Source organism: Mytilus galloprovincialis, chromosome 4 (assembly GCF_965363235.1).
Source record: "Mytilus galloprovincialis chromosome 4, xbMytGall1.hap1.1, whole genome shotgun sequence".
Classification (NCBI taxonomy): Eukaryota; Metazoa; Mollusca; class Bivalvia; order Mytilida; family Mytilidae; genus Mytilus; species Mytilus galloprovincialis.
This window is the reverse complement of record NC_134841.1, coordinates 55,973,100-55,989,662: the sequence shown is the minus strand read 5'-3', so window position 1 is coordinate 55,989,662 and position 16,563 is coordinate 55,973,100. Positions and strand designations below refer to the sequence as shown.

At 30.0% G+C, this 16,563-nt stretch overlaps 1 protein-coding gene across 4 annotated transcripts in view; it reads right to left on the bottom strand.

The window, feature by feature from the left end:
* Positions 1-16,356, bottom strand: part of LOC143072485 (death-associated protein kinase 1-like) — a 103,008-nt gene extending 86,652 nt beyond the window's left edge. For 3 of the 4 annotated variants that reach the window (XM_076247416.1, XM_076247419.1, XM_076247418.1), the window contains exon 1: positions 16,152-16,356. In XM_076247416.1, the coding sequence (XP_076103531.1) occupies positions 16,152-16,210 (59 nt within the window). In that variant the 5' untranslated portion in view covers positions 16,211-16,356. The remainder of the gene's footprint in view (positions 1-16,151) is intronic. The other variant, XM_076247417.1, reaches the window with a different exon arrangement.
* Between the last annotated feature and the right edge of the window lie 207 nt (positions 16,357-16,563).

The following is a 16,563-nucleotide window of genomic DNA, read 5'->3' as shown; positions in this document are numbered from 1 at the left end:
ACTTCAGTGGTGTAACCTTTTCCAGCTGTGTTATATGGTAACAAGTGATTTTAACCAATTTTACTGTGATGATTTATAAGTTCATAGTAACTTATCTTTAATATCATAACAGAATTTCTAAAAATACCTCATTTTCAGATATCAATTAAGACTAGATGTGTCAAAGCGACACGAATGGCCCCGTCTCAAAAAGTTGAAAAATCTGCAATTTCAAAAACACACATGGACACAAACATGATGGTAGTCTTACAAATCAAAAATCAGCTCAAAACCTGGAGGCATATAGAAAAAAAACCCTGTATAACTGTGATTTTCAACATTTTTCAAAGTTGTAAACCCTTAATTTTGGCAAAAATTAGCAGAGCGGAACAAAACTTAAACTTGATCTGTAACTCGTCATGGTTAGTTCACATACCAAAAATCAGCCCAATATCTGAAAGCATTTAGAAAAAAGGTTATTCTAATATGACGTTCTTCTTTAGCTTTGGGTACAAAGCCATGTTCTAATTCGAATAGAACATGGGCTGCACGTGATTGACGTCACAATTGAAATTGCAACGTCAGATGAATTTTGAACAACACCAGAGATCAAAATGGACATTTTTGTTGGTGTTGTTCGCTAGGAAATTAAAAAAAAAAATTCTAAAAGTAAGTTTAAATGTTTCTGATCTTTTTTATTGACAAACTGTTGATTTTTCTATAACGTTTTTGTTCATCAAATCAAAATGGCGACATTTTGAGCGTCTACTATAGGTCCGCTTTGAAGTACAAAAGTTCAAAATATTCCTATTAGAATCCAAATAATTCTATCATGCCATGCTCTATGCTCATTTTAACATGGGTAGGCATTATATTTGTAAACATTTAATACCTCGCTAACGCTCGGTATTAAGATATTAACAAATATAATGCCTACCCATGTTAAAATGAGCATAGAGCATGGCATGCAAGAATTATTTCTTAAGTATAATGGTTTGCTGCGGAATGACGGAATGATGGAATTGCGGAATGACGGAATGATGGAATTGCGGAATGACGGAATGATGGAATTACGGAATGACAGAATTACAGAATTACGGACAAGGGTAAAACTTCGTTGCGGGGCCATAAAAAAGATACAACTCTCTCATTATTTTATAAGGACAGGACATTGACTGGTATGTATATACTACATGTAAATTGTTCATATAAACCCATCAAACAATTTGTAACAACAAAAAAACTTATGTTTATGCAGTTCAATCTTTACCTTGTATAGGTTTCAAATTATTGAACCATTGATTTTTTATTGTTAGTAAAATAATATTTGTACAAAGTGAAGTTCAAAGACAGATTAACATCTACTTCAGTCCCATAGATTACCTATACTATGTATTACTGTACCTATATATCAAGTGGCAAGTTATTATCCAGTAACAAAGCCCAAATCATCTCAGCGGAAATCTGTTTCAATTTCAGATTCATTATCCCGTCAAACTTTTACAACAAAATTGCAGTTTAAATAGACGATTCTAATGAAAACAGAATACTACTATTTATAATTTGAAAATTTTGAGTTGTAATTTCTTCTCAGTGACAGTCGAAACTGACAAGACAGTTGGTTCTTTTATCCTCCTCAAATATTTAAAGGACATCAACCTTTGATGACCTTATTTGTATATTATGTTAACTCCAAACAGAGCAAATGTTAACATCTTTTATAAACTTATCATTAAGTTTAACTTTTACTGTTTTACTTTTAAACACAGGTTTTAGAGTGTCTTGTCATCTTTTAGTCTAACTGGAGATTGTTACTGCCATTATCTTGGTGGGAACCATCCAGACACATGCAGTAGTAACAAATATTGATTAAATTTAAATAAGCAACTACTACACACTGGGAAAGAAAAAATCTTTTTTAGGGTGTACATATACCATTGTAGGTTATTTACCCCTTATATTTTGTTTTTGTTTTGTTTAAGTGATCTCTTTCTATTACAAAACCACAATTTGCTGTAGGTGGTGATGGTTGGTGAATTTTGCTGAGGTGCACAATATATTTGTTAAAGGCTACCATTTTCTCTGTATAGAGGCTATGAAATAAATCTTCTATAGTTATAAAGATGAAGAACACATAGTCTAGTAAGTCTACGATTTCAACATAAACTTTCTTGACTATCAAATCTATTCTACTGTAGACAGAAGACAGTACAATTATGATACAAGCACATACAGTTTAAACAACAAGTACATATAGACCTCTAGTCTTCTGACCTCTCATCAATATCTATTTCCTTCTATACATTCCATTTCTGACAAACTGGTTGAAGATAAAGAAAATGATCTTTATCTAAATTATCTATTTATGTCTGTCATGTCTGTTGGTAAAACAACAATACCTTCTAATTACCTTTATCTTTTTTTCACAATGTTTCCCAGGTAACTAATTAGATTCCCAGACTCAGAGACTGTATTGTACTTGACCAATCTTACAAAATCATCAGTATAAGACAAGTTGCCACTGTCAGGAAAAAATCTTATAAAAAATTCCTTTTTTATTTAAATCAGTGAAATGTAAGATCAATTTCAGATGTACTAAAAAAATACTATCTACAAATAATAATTCATCATTATATAATGATGATGAAAATTAATATTTTTTTCTTCATAATAGCCACAGATGTTCTGATTTATCATGCACTCATAGAATTTAAGGTTGTGACATTTAATCAAGCAATTAATGTATTTTTTACTTCATATGTTTCATTCAAAAATGCATTTACAATAAAAAAAATGAAGCCAACTCCTCACTCACTAGGCCAGGTATCAAAAAGTCAGATTGACAGGTACCAGTGGTACATTTCTGTTTTTTAATTACTTATAAATTAATTGATAATAACACATTTAACTTTTTTAACTACTAAAATGGACACATATATTTCTCAGCTACACAACAATGAAAATGATACCAATACTTCAATAGTTGAGACTTAAAAGAAACAACATGGGACCTAATATACCACTGAATATGGTTGGTCAACCAAGATAACGTACTTACTTAAGTAATATATATAATAACAGAAGAGAATCTTAAAATATGTGTAATGCATGTTTTGAAATCTTTGTTAATTGTATGTTAAATGGAAACTTCCTTCCATAACATCATTTAATATAAAATGGAAATAAAAAAACTATATAACATTAATATTACTAAAATCTATTACTGGTCCTAATTAATGAAGCAAGAACATTTTTCTCACATATATATAAATAGAATTTAGAAAACTAGAAATTCCTTGTTTTGTTCTCTGTATAACTTTCTAATCATGTTGGCAGAATGCCTCCTTTCTTTTGGGAAATTCTTTAAACTGAAGGACTTTTCTACAAGTTTTGTAATTATAGTTCAATCAAGAAAACATATGTAAGATCAGTAAAAGTTTTGTTTATCTATCTGGGATGTTAAAAACCTGAATCAGAAAGTTAAGATGAGATGGAAAGATAAGAGGCAGATGTTTTTAGGTTTTCCATTCATTCAAAATTTATTTTTAAATGCTATACCACATGTCATCTCAGAGGTTTATATGTCAGGAAGATTTTGAATTACATAATTTCATAAGATCATATAGGATTACTGTACATGTATATTGATTCAGTTTAAAGTTATTTATGTTATGTACCATCATTAGCGTAGATTCTAAAGAATTTTAATAATTATACTTTATATATTACAGTAATATATAGTATAATTATTAAAATACCCAAAACTTCAAGCAATGCATGGCTAGTCCAAGATTTCATCCAAAAGCCTGTGTGTGGACTAGTCCTAGTGCTAGTTTGGGGAACAAGTCTAATTGAGACCTCAGTCAGTCCCCATAACAGGTTGCTGACATCAGAGCAATCTTTGACTACTTTTAACAACATATCGTGATTGTGTTATGTCAAAATGAAAAGAAAGACCACACGGAAGACAAATCCTGAAGCTAACTATTGCAAAATGACAGACAAAATAAATGAAGAATGTGTCCATAGAATACAGATGCCTGTGCTTGTAAATGAATGACAAATTTTTCAATTTATAAAGGCACATAACTTGAGAACTTTGAAAGTGATGCCGTCCAAGTTCAAGCTTGATCTATATATATTCTGTAATTTAAAAACTACAGTGAGGTTTTTATTATTGCGAATTTTGCAACAAATAACAAGAACTCACATTCTGTTATCTGGTACATGTATATCTGTTTGCATATATATATTTTCCTGAAATCTTAATAATTAAACTTGCATTTTTGTCCATTCTTCAACCATCGCAATAATATAAATTAATTTCTGAATTTACAATTAGTTTTATAAAATATAGTTGAGGCAAAACTAATGCTACGACATTCAGACAGACAAGTTGAATAACTTTATCCCCTCTGCTGCTGCTGGGACATAAAAAAGTATGTCTATTTCATCATGATACAATTTATTCACATTCAATATTCGAAATCAATTCAAATTGTAATTTTTCCTTCTTCAAGATGGTTGCTTGCAGAGGGCAAGTTACTGCATTTGACTCAACTACAAATTACACACATTCCAAAACTAATAAGATGAATTATATTTGACCACTGCAAACTTATAAGCATGGTTCAAAAGGTCAGAGCAAAAATAAACAACAAGGTTCATTATAATTAATTAACACAATGATCTAATAGAACTTTCTTTATATATCCTCCTTAAGAGGAGATAAGTGTTTGCAGACACATACAGATACACATTACTTTAATTTGTCATCACTAATTAGGGGGAATAACTCACCTTCATTTATGACCAATTAGTCACATGTCAACATGTCAGTAAGTAAAAGTGGCATATATCTATCATGAAATGTCTGGTATGATAAGAAAAATAAATAATGGCTAGTTAACCTTTAAGCTGGTTAATTTGTCTTGTGTATTCATATTATGGTGGCAACACAAGCAAGTGCTTTTAATATCATCTCAGCTTCATTCCACCTCTTTGATTACTTATCCAGTATTTAAAAAAAATATCAAGAGTCTTTCTCATTTCATTTTTTAAATCTCAAAATAGTTGAATTATTCAATAAGAACTAAAATTGGGCAAAAAACTGTATATCCTAGACAACTTTTAATTTATAGAGTCTAGAAGATTGTTAATATAAATGCATCCTTTAAAAAATGATAATTCAGAATTTTGCAAAATACAGGGTACACTTTCTGAGTACAACTGTAGATATTTTGAATGAAAACTCTATCCCTTTACCCTTTTCAAGACTGGCCTGGGAATTAATGGTAACTTGGTAAGTATACTAATCTGGCAATATGCATGTATGCAATTATTACATTGTTCTACATTAAGGACAACATGCACTTACATGGAACATGTTGTTACAGGTTACATGAACATGTAATAATTTGACCATGTTGACAAGCAATAAATTTGATTTCATATTAAATTGAAACCCATTAGATCTTGCTATCTCTGGAATTAATCCAGGTATTAGTGCATTTTATGAGAAATTGAATGGTATTTTGCTTCAATTGCAAGATAACAATTTTAAAAGCTGGTACTTGTAAATCTAATACAGTGACACCTATACAAAGTGGGTCCGTAGAAATACCGCAAAGGACCTCCTTAGTGCACTAAGAACAAAAATGTGCACTAAGGACCTGATGGAATGATACAACAGTCACAAAGGACATGGCATGTAGAAATATACTTTGAAAAACTTCATAATTTCAAATTTTATAATCATATCTTTTGTAATTAGAAAGTTATTTAATGTTTTATCGACACGCGCCTCAATCAGTTGATTGTCACCTGTGTAATCGATAGAAATTCATGTTCGCTCAACCTTGACCCGTTTATAATCCACTTATAAACTGATTAAACATGTATATGGTTTTTGATATTTCAAAATGTTCTGTGTTTGTTGTTACTGTCGTGTTTATTTTGTATTTCTGTCTGTTTTATTTTTAACTTCTATGTAATAACGTATTTTCTACTCTTATTTATTGATTTTAGCTTTTTAATTTTGTTTACTTGTTTGTAAAGCTTATTTTTTGCTGATCTCTAGTAAATTTATATACAGATATTTTAAAATTGTTAAAACATGTATATATTTGTTTACATATATTTGTTTACAAACACATAAGGATACACATTGTTCAAAATATAACAGTTTATTACATTTTTAAAATATAACAGTTTATGACATTTTTAAAACATAACAGTTTATGACATTTTAAAAATATAACAGTTAATAACATAGTTTTTAAATTAATTTATATTGATATACATATTTACATATAAAGATATACTAGTACAATCATTTGGCAAACCGCGGCATTGTTCTTGCAAGTTGCAGCTGCACTTTTTGGTCTATGCCGTTGACCTGGCTTACGAGCTAGACGCTTCACATTTGGAATGACGAGTTTCCCATTTGATGAGGAAATCATTTTGTCTGTTAAGGTCTTGTGCGCTAGTACCTTTTTGTATAGTTTATCTTTTTTTTTTTATTATTAAAATACAATTTGCGATGTTAACGATTTTTTATTCTTGAAATATACATTTTACACGTGCAATAGCGATTCAACTTGTTTTTAATAACTAATAATATCAAGTTTTTTGTAGAATTTTGTTCAATCGAAATACTTTTAATGGATACAGAGTACTAGATTAACTAAAGATAACCTAAAATAATAACAGTTTTAATTAAAACCAATACAGCTTAAAGAATATATTTTTTACAGTATTTTTTAAATGCATTAGTGTTATATTTATCACATTAAGTTTTATTATCATACAAAAAATTTTACATTTATTTTTTAAATGCATTAGTGTTATATTTATAACATAACATTTTATAATCATACAAAATATGCATGTGGAGGAGAATAACAGATTTGTATATATTGAACCCAAAGTTAACTTGAAAATGAACTTCTACACCATTGTGAATATATTGGTTTCTCAAACCACTATGCCCATTACATTATAAAAGAAAATTGTGTTCATCTTCAAATGTTAAAGTTATGATGAATTGTAAAAAAAAAAAGGCAATGACATCAGTAATAAAAGTATCTGTCATAGTACAAAGTTATGATTATTCTCTTTTTGAAAAATAAAAAAAAAAAACGGTATGTTATTTCATAAAATAGTATTTACCTCTTGAAGTCTTTCTATAACATTTCTGTAATCGGGTTTGGAAGAACCCCACGGACGCCACATTTTTTTTATTCTCAAATATCTTTCAAGGTATAATACTATGCAAACTCTTGTGTTGTAAATTAGGAAATGAAATATCAGAAGCATTTTTTTTTCTCAATTTGTATCTCAAAATTGGCTTCTTTAAAAAAAAAAACAGAAGAATTTTATTTAGCAATTTCCTTCAAAACAAAATAACAAAATAAAACAAAGTAAACACAAAATTCAATTTTTAATTTTTCTTTCATCAACTTGAAATTATACCACGCTAAACCGTTAGGTTTATTCAACAACTACCATTAACTAATCAATTAGTACCGATCAAAGACAATTGTTTATTCGATAAGGTTGATTGGACATGATGATTGGGAATTTGCAATTTTTTGTTGGTCGAATGGCACACGCTGATTAAAAAGTCATTTAACTTCAATATTACAAAAGCTATTGATACCAAACTTTAAAATTATGAGTTATATACTTATATCTTCTTATATCCATGTTCTTTGTGGTCCTAAAACATCGTTTTAATGTCCTTAGTGCAAAAACTTTCTTCTTAGAGCACTAAGAAGTCCTTTGCGGTATTTCTACACACCGGTACAAAGTCAATCCTTTTCAATAAGCTTGCAATATATTGCCACAGCAATTAATTTCAATTTACCCTATAACCATGATAACTTTGATGAATAACTTAGAGGAGGATTATACTTTAATGAGGTTACACTACCACAGTCAACATTTATGAGATCCCTGGCAGCACACATGTTTATAGTGTCCAACCGAAATTGCTCAACTCAATGTAAAGCGCATGAAAATTTGAAACATTATTATAAAATTGAGAACCCTAAAAAAACAGATATTGTTAATTTAAAAAAGTTTGAAGTAAAATTGTGAATGCATTTGTAGGATTTTGTTAAAACAAGTTTTACTGTACGCTCTCATCTTAACATCATTATTAACCTGTCATAAAATCTATAACTTTTCTGTATAGTGAAATTAATTTCTGTAAAGTGACATTGAAAAACCCATTTAAATGTTTAAAATGCTGCATTAATTATCTTGTTTTTTTAAAGTTTATTGTTAGAACACAGACTGTGCAACAAGGTTGAATTACGCATTGCAGGTATTTAAAGTCTACATATACCATGAATCAATATCATAGACATGTATATGTATGTCATTCCTCATTCCCATATATTTGAGAGAGAGAAAAACAGGGATAATATCATGGGCATGTACATGTATATATATATCTTCATTCCCATTTATGAAAAACAATGGAATAAATGAACTTGCAAGTGTTATATGTATTCCCCTTTTCCCCATTTCCATTCTCAATTTTATTCTACAGAAGAGACATAAAACTATATATAGAAACCATCAGTTTGGCTCTAACTATTAAACTATTCTCAGATTTAAGTCAAAACTTCTGTTTAAAGAAATAAATTAGGAATGAGTCTATAGGACACATGATGCCCCTTTTCGCCCCTCAATAAAGATTGAAGAAATTCTACCAAAATTCCTACTTGATCTGTGCTTAGTGCAAATAAGACTTATAAGTATTGCATATTCAGAGGCAAACTTTTGTTTGAACAGAAACCAATTTAAGGAGGTACGTACTGATGTGCAGACAGACGATGGTAAAACTTCATTTCCCCTCTGCAATGACGGTGGCATAGAAATACTCTTAAATCATGAACATTTCAATTTTTGTCCAAAAAGTTTTTTGTGAAAATTAAAGAACCCAAGATTCTCCTACATACAGCTGAAGAAGTTACAGTACTGAGTCAAGAAGCACACTAAGAACTGTAGGCAGGCATCAATCTCAACTTCCAAGGTCAATGAAGTGTGAAATGACTTCTAGATTTCCCTAAATGCACCATTGAAGTATGAAATGTTGGTCAGAATTGACAGAATATCTCTCTGTAAGTTTGTAAGCTGAGACTTAAATTGACACTAAATCAAGTAAATCTTCCAAATCACAAAAGCAATTCAAAAGAAACATGATACAAGACATCCAAAAATAATTCTTACTATTATGCAATGCTCAGTCATTGCACAGCTAAAATGTTCATTAAACATATAAAATTCAGGTTTCTAATTTCACAGTCCATAGATTTATTACTCTTATTATGTTTGATCATTGCAACCAGCAATCCAATCTCAGAAATACTATATAATTTCCCTGTCATATATATGTTCAATGTATTCAATGTATAGCTTTACCTGCTATTGTTTTGTCACCTACAAACCCGAGTTAAAAATAAGCTCAAAAAGATATTTTTTCTAGCCCTGGGGTTGAAGTCATAAAACTTTGCTCAGTGCTTGGAGCACAAAAATCATGCTCAAAACATGAAATCCAATGTTTTGATTGGTTGATTTTCGAGTACGAGTATGAAAAACTTACTCGAAAGTTTTATGACCTCAAGGCCTGATCATGATTGAAAAGTCAAACATATTTAATATTGTTTTCAAAAAGCACAGAACAAGGACATGCAACCATTTACAATACATTGAGGCAATCATGCACATAGGTACTTTGGGACAGGCCAATTTGTTTTTGTCCTCCCCCTTTCTTTCCAAAATCCGTTATTTTTTTATTTAAATTAATATAAATTATTTTCATGTTTTACAGTATAGTATGAACATAAATATACTCCAAGTAACTTGTATAAATTTACTATTTAATATCAATTCCCCGTTTACTATCCACAGCTGTCAGTCATATTATATAGAGATACATTTAACTTTTATACTAATGAAGAACATGAACATGTGTAAAAAAGAAGATGTGGTATGATTGCCAATGAGACAACTCTCCACAAAAGACCAAATGACACAGAATTTGAGAAATTAACAACTTTAGGTCTTCAACAATGAGCAAAGCCTATACCGCATAGTCAGCTAATAAAGGCCCTGAAATGACATACATGTATGTAAAATAATTCAAACAAGAAAACTTACGACCTAATATATGTACAAAAAATAAACGAAAAAACAAATATGTAACACATCAACAAACGACAACCACTGAATTACAGGCTCCTGACTTTGGACAGGCACATATATACAGAATGTGGCTGGGTTAAACATGTTTGCGTTTTTGTTTTTCAACAATAATTTGTGTATGCTTTTCTATTATGACGTCCTCAGGAAAGATACGTTATATAACTAACTGTGTAACCCTCTTAAAATAAAGTATTGTTGTTATACCACAAAGTTTCTAAGAATGTGGTTTGAAGATTATGTTTATTTTGTATAAATGTTAATCTTATTTATTTTAAATTAACTTTAATTTTTAAACATAAAAGAAAATAACTCATGACATAAGTTAAATAGCTACTTTTTTGGTTAGAAAATTCTACAACAATCTAGCCCTATGGTCTGTTAGGTTTAATGATTTGAACTTAGCTATATATATATAGGGAGCTACCATTTGATTTCTATGGGTTTTATGGAGTGTGTGTGTATTGTGGGTGTGTGGGGGGGCCTAGAATGACCAATTTTGGTCTTGCATTTTATTTATTTATTTGTAACCTTTGTCCTGCCTTTTTATTTTTCACTCTATTCTGTCTTGCCCTTCTTTTTGACATTTTAAAATTTGTCATCCTGCCTTTTTATTTTTGCCAAATTGTGCATCCCCCCCCCCCCCCCGCGATAAACTTTTGAGAATTCTGTTTGGGTAAACATTAAATATTTACACTTTAGAAAGTTGACAGTACTAAATATCTTGTATAAAAATAAAATATGATGAGAATTTAATCTTTCAGGACCCTTACAACATGATGTACAAGATAAAATCCTAAGGCTATTTCTTTATCATAAACACCATCAGCTTGTACTAATGTACACAGAACCAAAAATCAGAATAAAATACAAGCTAAAACAGTTTATTGGGGAAATGAAAAACACCTTTCTGGTACAAAAATGTATATAATGGCTATATGAACATTAAGTATTTTATTATTTACAAATTTATTTCTTTACCTACAGGAAACGATTGTCTTTTGTTTTACAATCTATATATATACAAAAATGTATGGTATGCTCACATTAGTATTTTGTTTTATACTTCTAAAATTCTACAAAGTACAGGTACTTGCCCCTAAAAAATACCTATATACTTTAATATGCAAATGTAGATGATTTTATTTATACACTAGTCTATGCAAGTGAAAATTTTTGAAAAGAATTTTTAGAATTTTCCTCTTTTTTTTTATACCTCATACATTGTATACTTTATTGCCAATATTGGTCTCCAATCTTACAATTAAAGAAAATTGGATTGAAAGAATAATCTCAAAGATTCAGTTCTAATTTAATGTTGCATTTGTTTTTGTTATTTACAAAGATTTTTCTTGTTTCGCTTTACAAGTTTTAATTTTTTTACTGAAAATAAAATGTAAAACTGGTAATTCTAGCTTTTTCTAGATCTTTAAAATTGTTTATTATGACATAAATGTTGTTTATTGTATTGTTCATGGCAATGTCTGGACGGGCAATAAAAAAGTGAAAATTGTATTTTTTTAAAACTAAATATAAAATAAACTGTAACAGAGAAAAAAGATTTGTTTAACTTTAGTAACCTAATCATAATCACAATTGCTGACATTGCCAACACAAGACACAGCACAACGAAGTCTTTGAGACCAAAATTGTTATGTGGATTGGTCTTTAAACTGTTCTTCAACACTCTTTTTATTTTTTCATTGCATGTATTTTGTTGCTTTTTCTGATTGATACATTCAGATTATAAAGTAATGAATATAATTTGGAATTTCACTATAGATGGCAGCTGAAATTTAAGGACCATAATTGAAAATTAACCAATGTCAATACATCATTTTAGTTCACAATGGTATCATTCACCATGGTCAGGCCTTATGGACCTAAAATTCATTGTTTTCAAAGGCAGCATTTCTAGTTTACTTTAAGTTTTGGCAGAAAACCCCTGCATGAATTTTAATCTAAATTTAAGAGTTGACAGTAAGCAAAAGGCTGTATTCATTTGTTTAAAATGTATACAAGAACACTATTACAATTTGAAATTATTTCCTGTTTATTTCATTTTCATACAATATTACATTACCCATATCTTTTTAACTTTCATGTAAAAGATTTTTGAATGACTGACTTTAAACCAAGTTTATTCCAGTGCTAAGGTAATCATTTAAAATAACACAATTTAAAAGAAATACAAATGTTGTATCTCAATAGATAGTTTACATACAAAACACTTTAATTGAGCAAAAGTTATTTTTGCTGATCATTTAATCTTGCTTAAGAAGATTTGTCAATTGTATCATTAACATTTAAACCACAGATGACATCTACTGTGTGTCAAACCAGAACTTCTAATCACATATATGTTAGTCAAGGGTCACTCAGGATTAAAAAGACAACAAATATAATGATACATTAAAGATATATAGGATATATATTGTTAAATTACAATGTTTATTTATTAATTTTCCATATCAGTTGTCAATCTTTTTGTATAAGATGAATAAACACTATCAATAGTAAAGATATACTCATATAATATTGCATTGACACATTATTAAAAACCCATTTGCTACGACTTAATTGCCTGACATTTTGTACATAATGGCAATTCAGAAATATATATACAATGCACATTTAAAATAGTACATTTCAATTAGAGTTACACATATATATGTACACAAAAAAAATGTAAAAGAACTGGCTCCTGTACGTATGTACGTATGTACAGTGGGCTGCAATACTCAATTAGTGTATTACAGTAAACATGTACAAGATGTACATGAATATATGTATTAAAATTTAAAAAGAAAATTCTTTGTATTTCTTTAAAGTCTTTATAGATCTGAGTCTTTGACAATCAACATTTAAAATTTATAAATGTTGAATTGTGATTTCTGAACCTGTTTTTATTCAATGTTGAATACAGGTTAACTTATATATGTCGTGTACAAATTGCGATTATGTACAGGTTATAACATGTACAAAAATATTGTACATGTTGTAACTTGTATAATGCAAAAATACAAGTTATAACATGTACAAAAGTACCACATACATGTTATAACCTGTACAAAATATTGCTTAAAAATGGTTTTAACCAGTACAAAATTTAAAATAAATTTTAATTAAGTAAAATATACATTTAAATTCACCAATGCATAAAGAACAACAATAAATAGGCCAGAACGTGTCTTTTTCTGTAGAGGGCAATGATCACAAAGTTTCAGAAATATATGTTTCATGACTTATGTTGGAAAAATGTGTTTTCATGTAATTGTATGTTTCATGCAATCCATCATGGCTTAAATAATTGTGAAACTATTCACTAAAAGCTTGCATTCCTCAATGACAATTACATGAGATACTATATAGTAACTAAATTCTTCCATAAAATTTAAGAACGACTCCTAATAATTTTGGGAAATACTCCTCCCTCTCGTTTTTATAGCATGCAAAGACTAAAACAATGTCTTATATGCTTACTCTGTAAAAGTAAGAGAGAGCTGAAATAGCTTTCATTGGACCATGCTTGTTTATCAATATCTTTGGATCTACTCTTCTACATTTTTGGCCTTCAGCATGACATATATGTAAATTTATAACTCAATTTTTGTTTATAAACTATAAGATCATTGCATGAGGCGAATGTCATTTTGATGTTTTAAATATATATCCTCTACTTTGAAAGCATGTATTTGTGGACTTTGGATGTTGTCTGCTCCATGGGCGGGTTGTTGTCTTTTAGACACATACCCCATTTCAATTCCCAATTTTATTTGTAGACACATCTATCCTGGCTATCCTCTTATGTCTTTTAGTGTCAACTAGAAAGAAAGTATTTTACTATTGCCTTCAAAGTGGACACTTACAATTATAATTCATTAAATAAAGATATGTCCATAGGTAGTCATAAGAGGATCATAAGACATGTCCTAAGATATATCTTATGACAGGTCTTAGGAATGCTTCGTAATACCGACCCCTGGACATTACAGTATCAAAAAAGGAGAAAACACACTAACATGAAGGAATAATACAAAAGTTATGAATATGTTATTGAGGTCAATATCATCTGTTGCGATAATAGGAAAATATCCTTATTTTTCGATTTTATACAAGTTAAAACCATTTTTAAGCAATATTTTGTACAGGTTATAACATGTATGAGGTACTTTTGTACATGTTATAACTTGTATTTTTGCATTATACAAGTTACAACATGTACAATATTTTTGTACATGTTATAACCTGTACAAAATCGCAACTTGTACACGACATATACATTCATATGCATTTGTCAGTAGCAAACAAATGTAAATGACATTTTGATTTTTTTATCACTATCCACTCTAAAAGAGGGAATAACATAATTCATTTAAAGAAGTCCGTCAACTTGTGAGAACTTTGTTGTCAATAAAAACCCTATCCCATTTTTTGTTTCTTTTCTGAATTTTTCAGTCTTAATCTTATTGTTAGTTATATAAGTAACTTATAAGTAAACAAGAGGCATATCATTTCCTGCAAAGGAGTAGGTCCGGTAAGGACCGATTTTGGTCTCAAATATCAGGTTCATCTGACGAAAGATTTTGACCACATTTTAAACACTTAAGTGTCTATTTCATTTGATTCAATTAGTTTCTGTGAAAGATTTTAACTGATTTAGTCATTAAAAACGATCCGATTCAAGCTCAAATATGAAAAATCTACATTTGTACCAAATATGCCAAAAAATGTCACTTTTCAGATGGTTTTTGTCAAAAATGAAAGTGGCCGCATCCGTGTTCATCCTCAACCTTTATATATGTTATGTATTATCATCAAATACAACTTACATTTCAATATTAAGGATGAACACGAATGCGGCCACTTTCGTTTTACACGGAAAATTCGAAAAAAAGAATTCCCAGATCCCGAAATGGTCAATCCCGAAATCCCGAGCTTCAAAACACCCGATCCCGGAGTCCCGATAAAGGTCCTATCCCCCCTCGCCCATGGCATACATTAACTAAACGGGATTTCAAAATGTTCACGATTAAATTCATTGACATGCGACGATATAATTTTAAAAAAAGAAATAGGTCATTTAGAGCTGGGAACAGTATATCTAACATATATATATTCCTGTTTAGAGTAAACAAAAGCTATCTAATTTTAACGGTCAAACATAGAGTAGCCTCATTAAAAGTCTAGATGTCAGCAGTGTTTAATAAACCAGGTGTGGATCAAACACTTTTAAAGTGGGGGTGGGGTAAAGCAAGCCAACATTTGAAAATACTATTAAATAGGTTATTTGTTTACCATATTTAAAGTTCTTTAAGAGGGGCGTGCTTCCTGTCCCCTCCATCCCCTAAAAACTAACCCGCCTTGCCAAACAAACGGTTAGATGTAATTCATGTAAATGTAGCTGTACAGTGGAGCCTATAGAAGGTTTACCATTTAATAACTGAAAATCAACATATTTTAAAACTTTATTTGTTTGTTCTGGGAGCGAATCTTGGTTCATTTAAAATATAGGACAACAGAGTTGGTGTATGTGGGTTCGATTCCCACCCTAAGCAATCATTTTTTCAGCTGGTGCAAAGCGGGCAGTTTAGCTTAGTGGCCCCACACTGACTTTGTTGTTCCTATCAAAAAATTCAGGCAGCTGCGGCAAGGTCTTGACAATTTTTTTTTGTTTGAATACCTTATACAACAAAACCATGGTATAATTGTGAAAATTATACCATGGATAGCTATGGTATAATTTTCGGTTATTGAGATTTATACTCGGGTTGCACTCCCATAGGTTACATTGTATAGCTATAGGTTAAATCTATGTTACAACATAAACAATAAATGTCATAAAATTAAGATATTAGAAAACTCATTGATTATCGTTGCTGACTCATTCTATTTATGACTTGACTACTATCAAACTACTGTATACAGTATACTATACTGAGATACTATGCAGACTTTACCTTCCAATTTCATCCCCCACATCGTAATCATCTTCAAAAGGCGTCTGTTGGAATTCCATATTATCGAACAGTCATTGTGAATGTTTACTTTAACTATCCATGCTGCATAATTATAAATTTAATAAACTTTCCTAACTTTTCGTACAGTCAGTTTAGCCTTTAGGATGTTGTTATCGGCTGCTTTCAAAACCGGAAGTTTCATGCGTCACATGATACAGTTGTAGTTTAGAATAACCCTTTTGAAAAAAGAAGACGACAACGTACTATTTAAAAAAAAAAAAAAAATGATTTTCGCGATAGCACATATTTTAACTGTTGCAGGCATAATATTTGTTCTTATGGTGATAGGACGAACAAGGAATTAAAAACTATTTGTTTTACCAATTTGTATAGTGGACTCTCCGCCAAAATA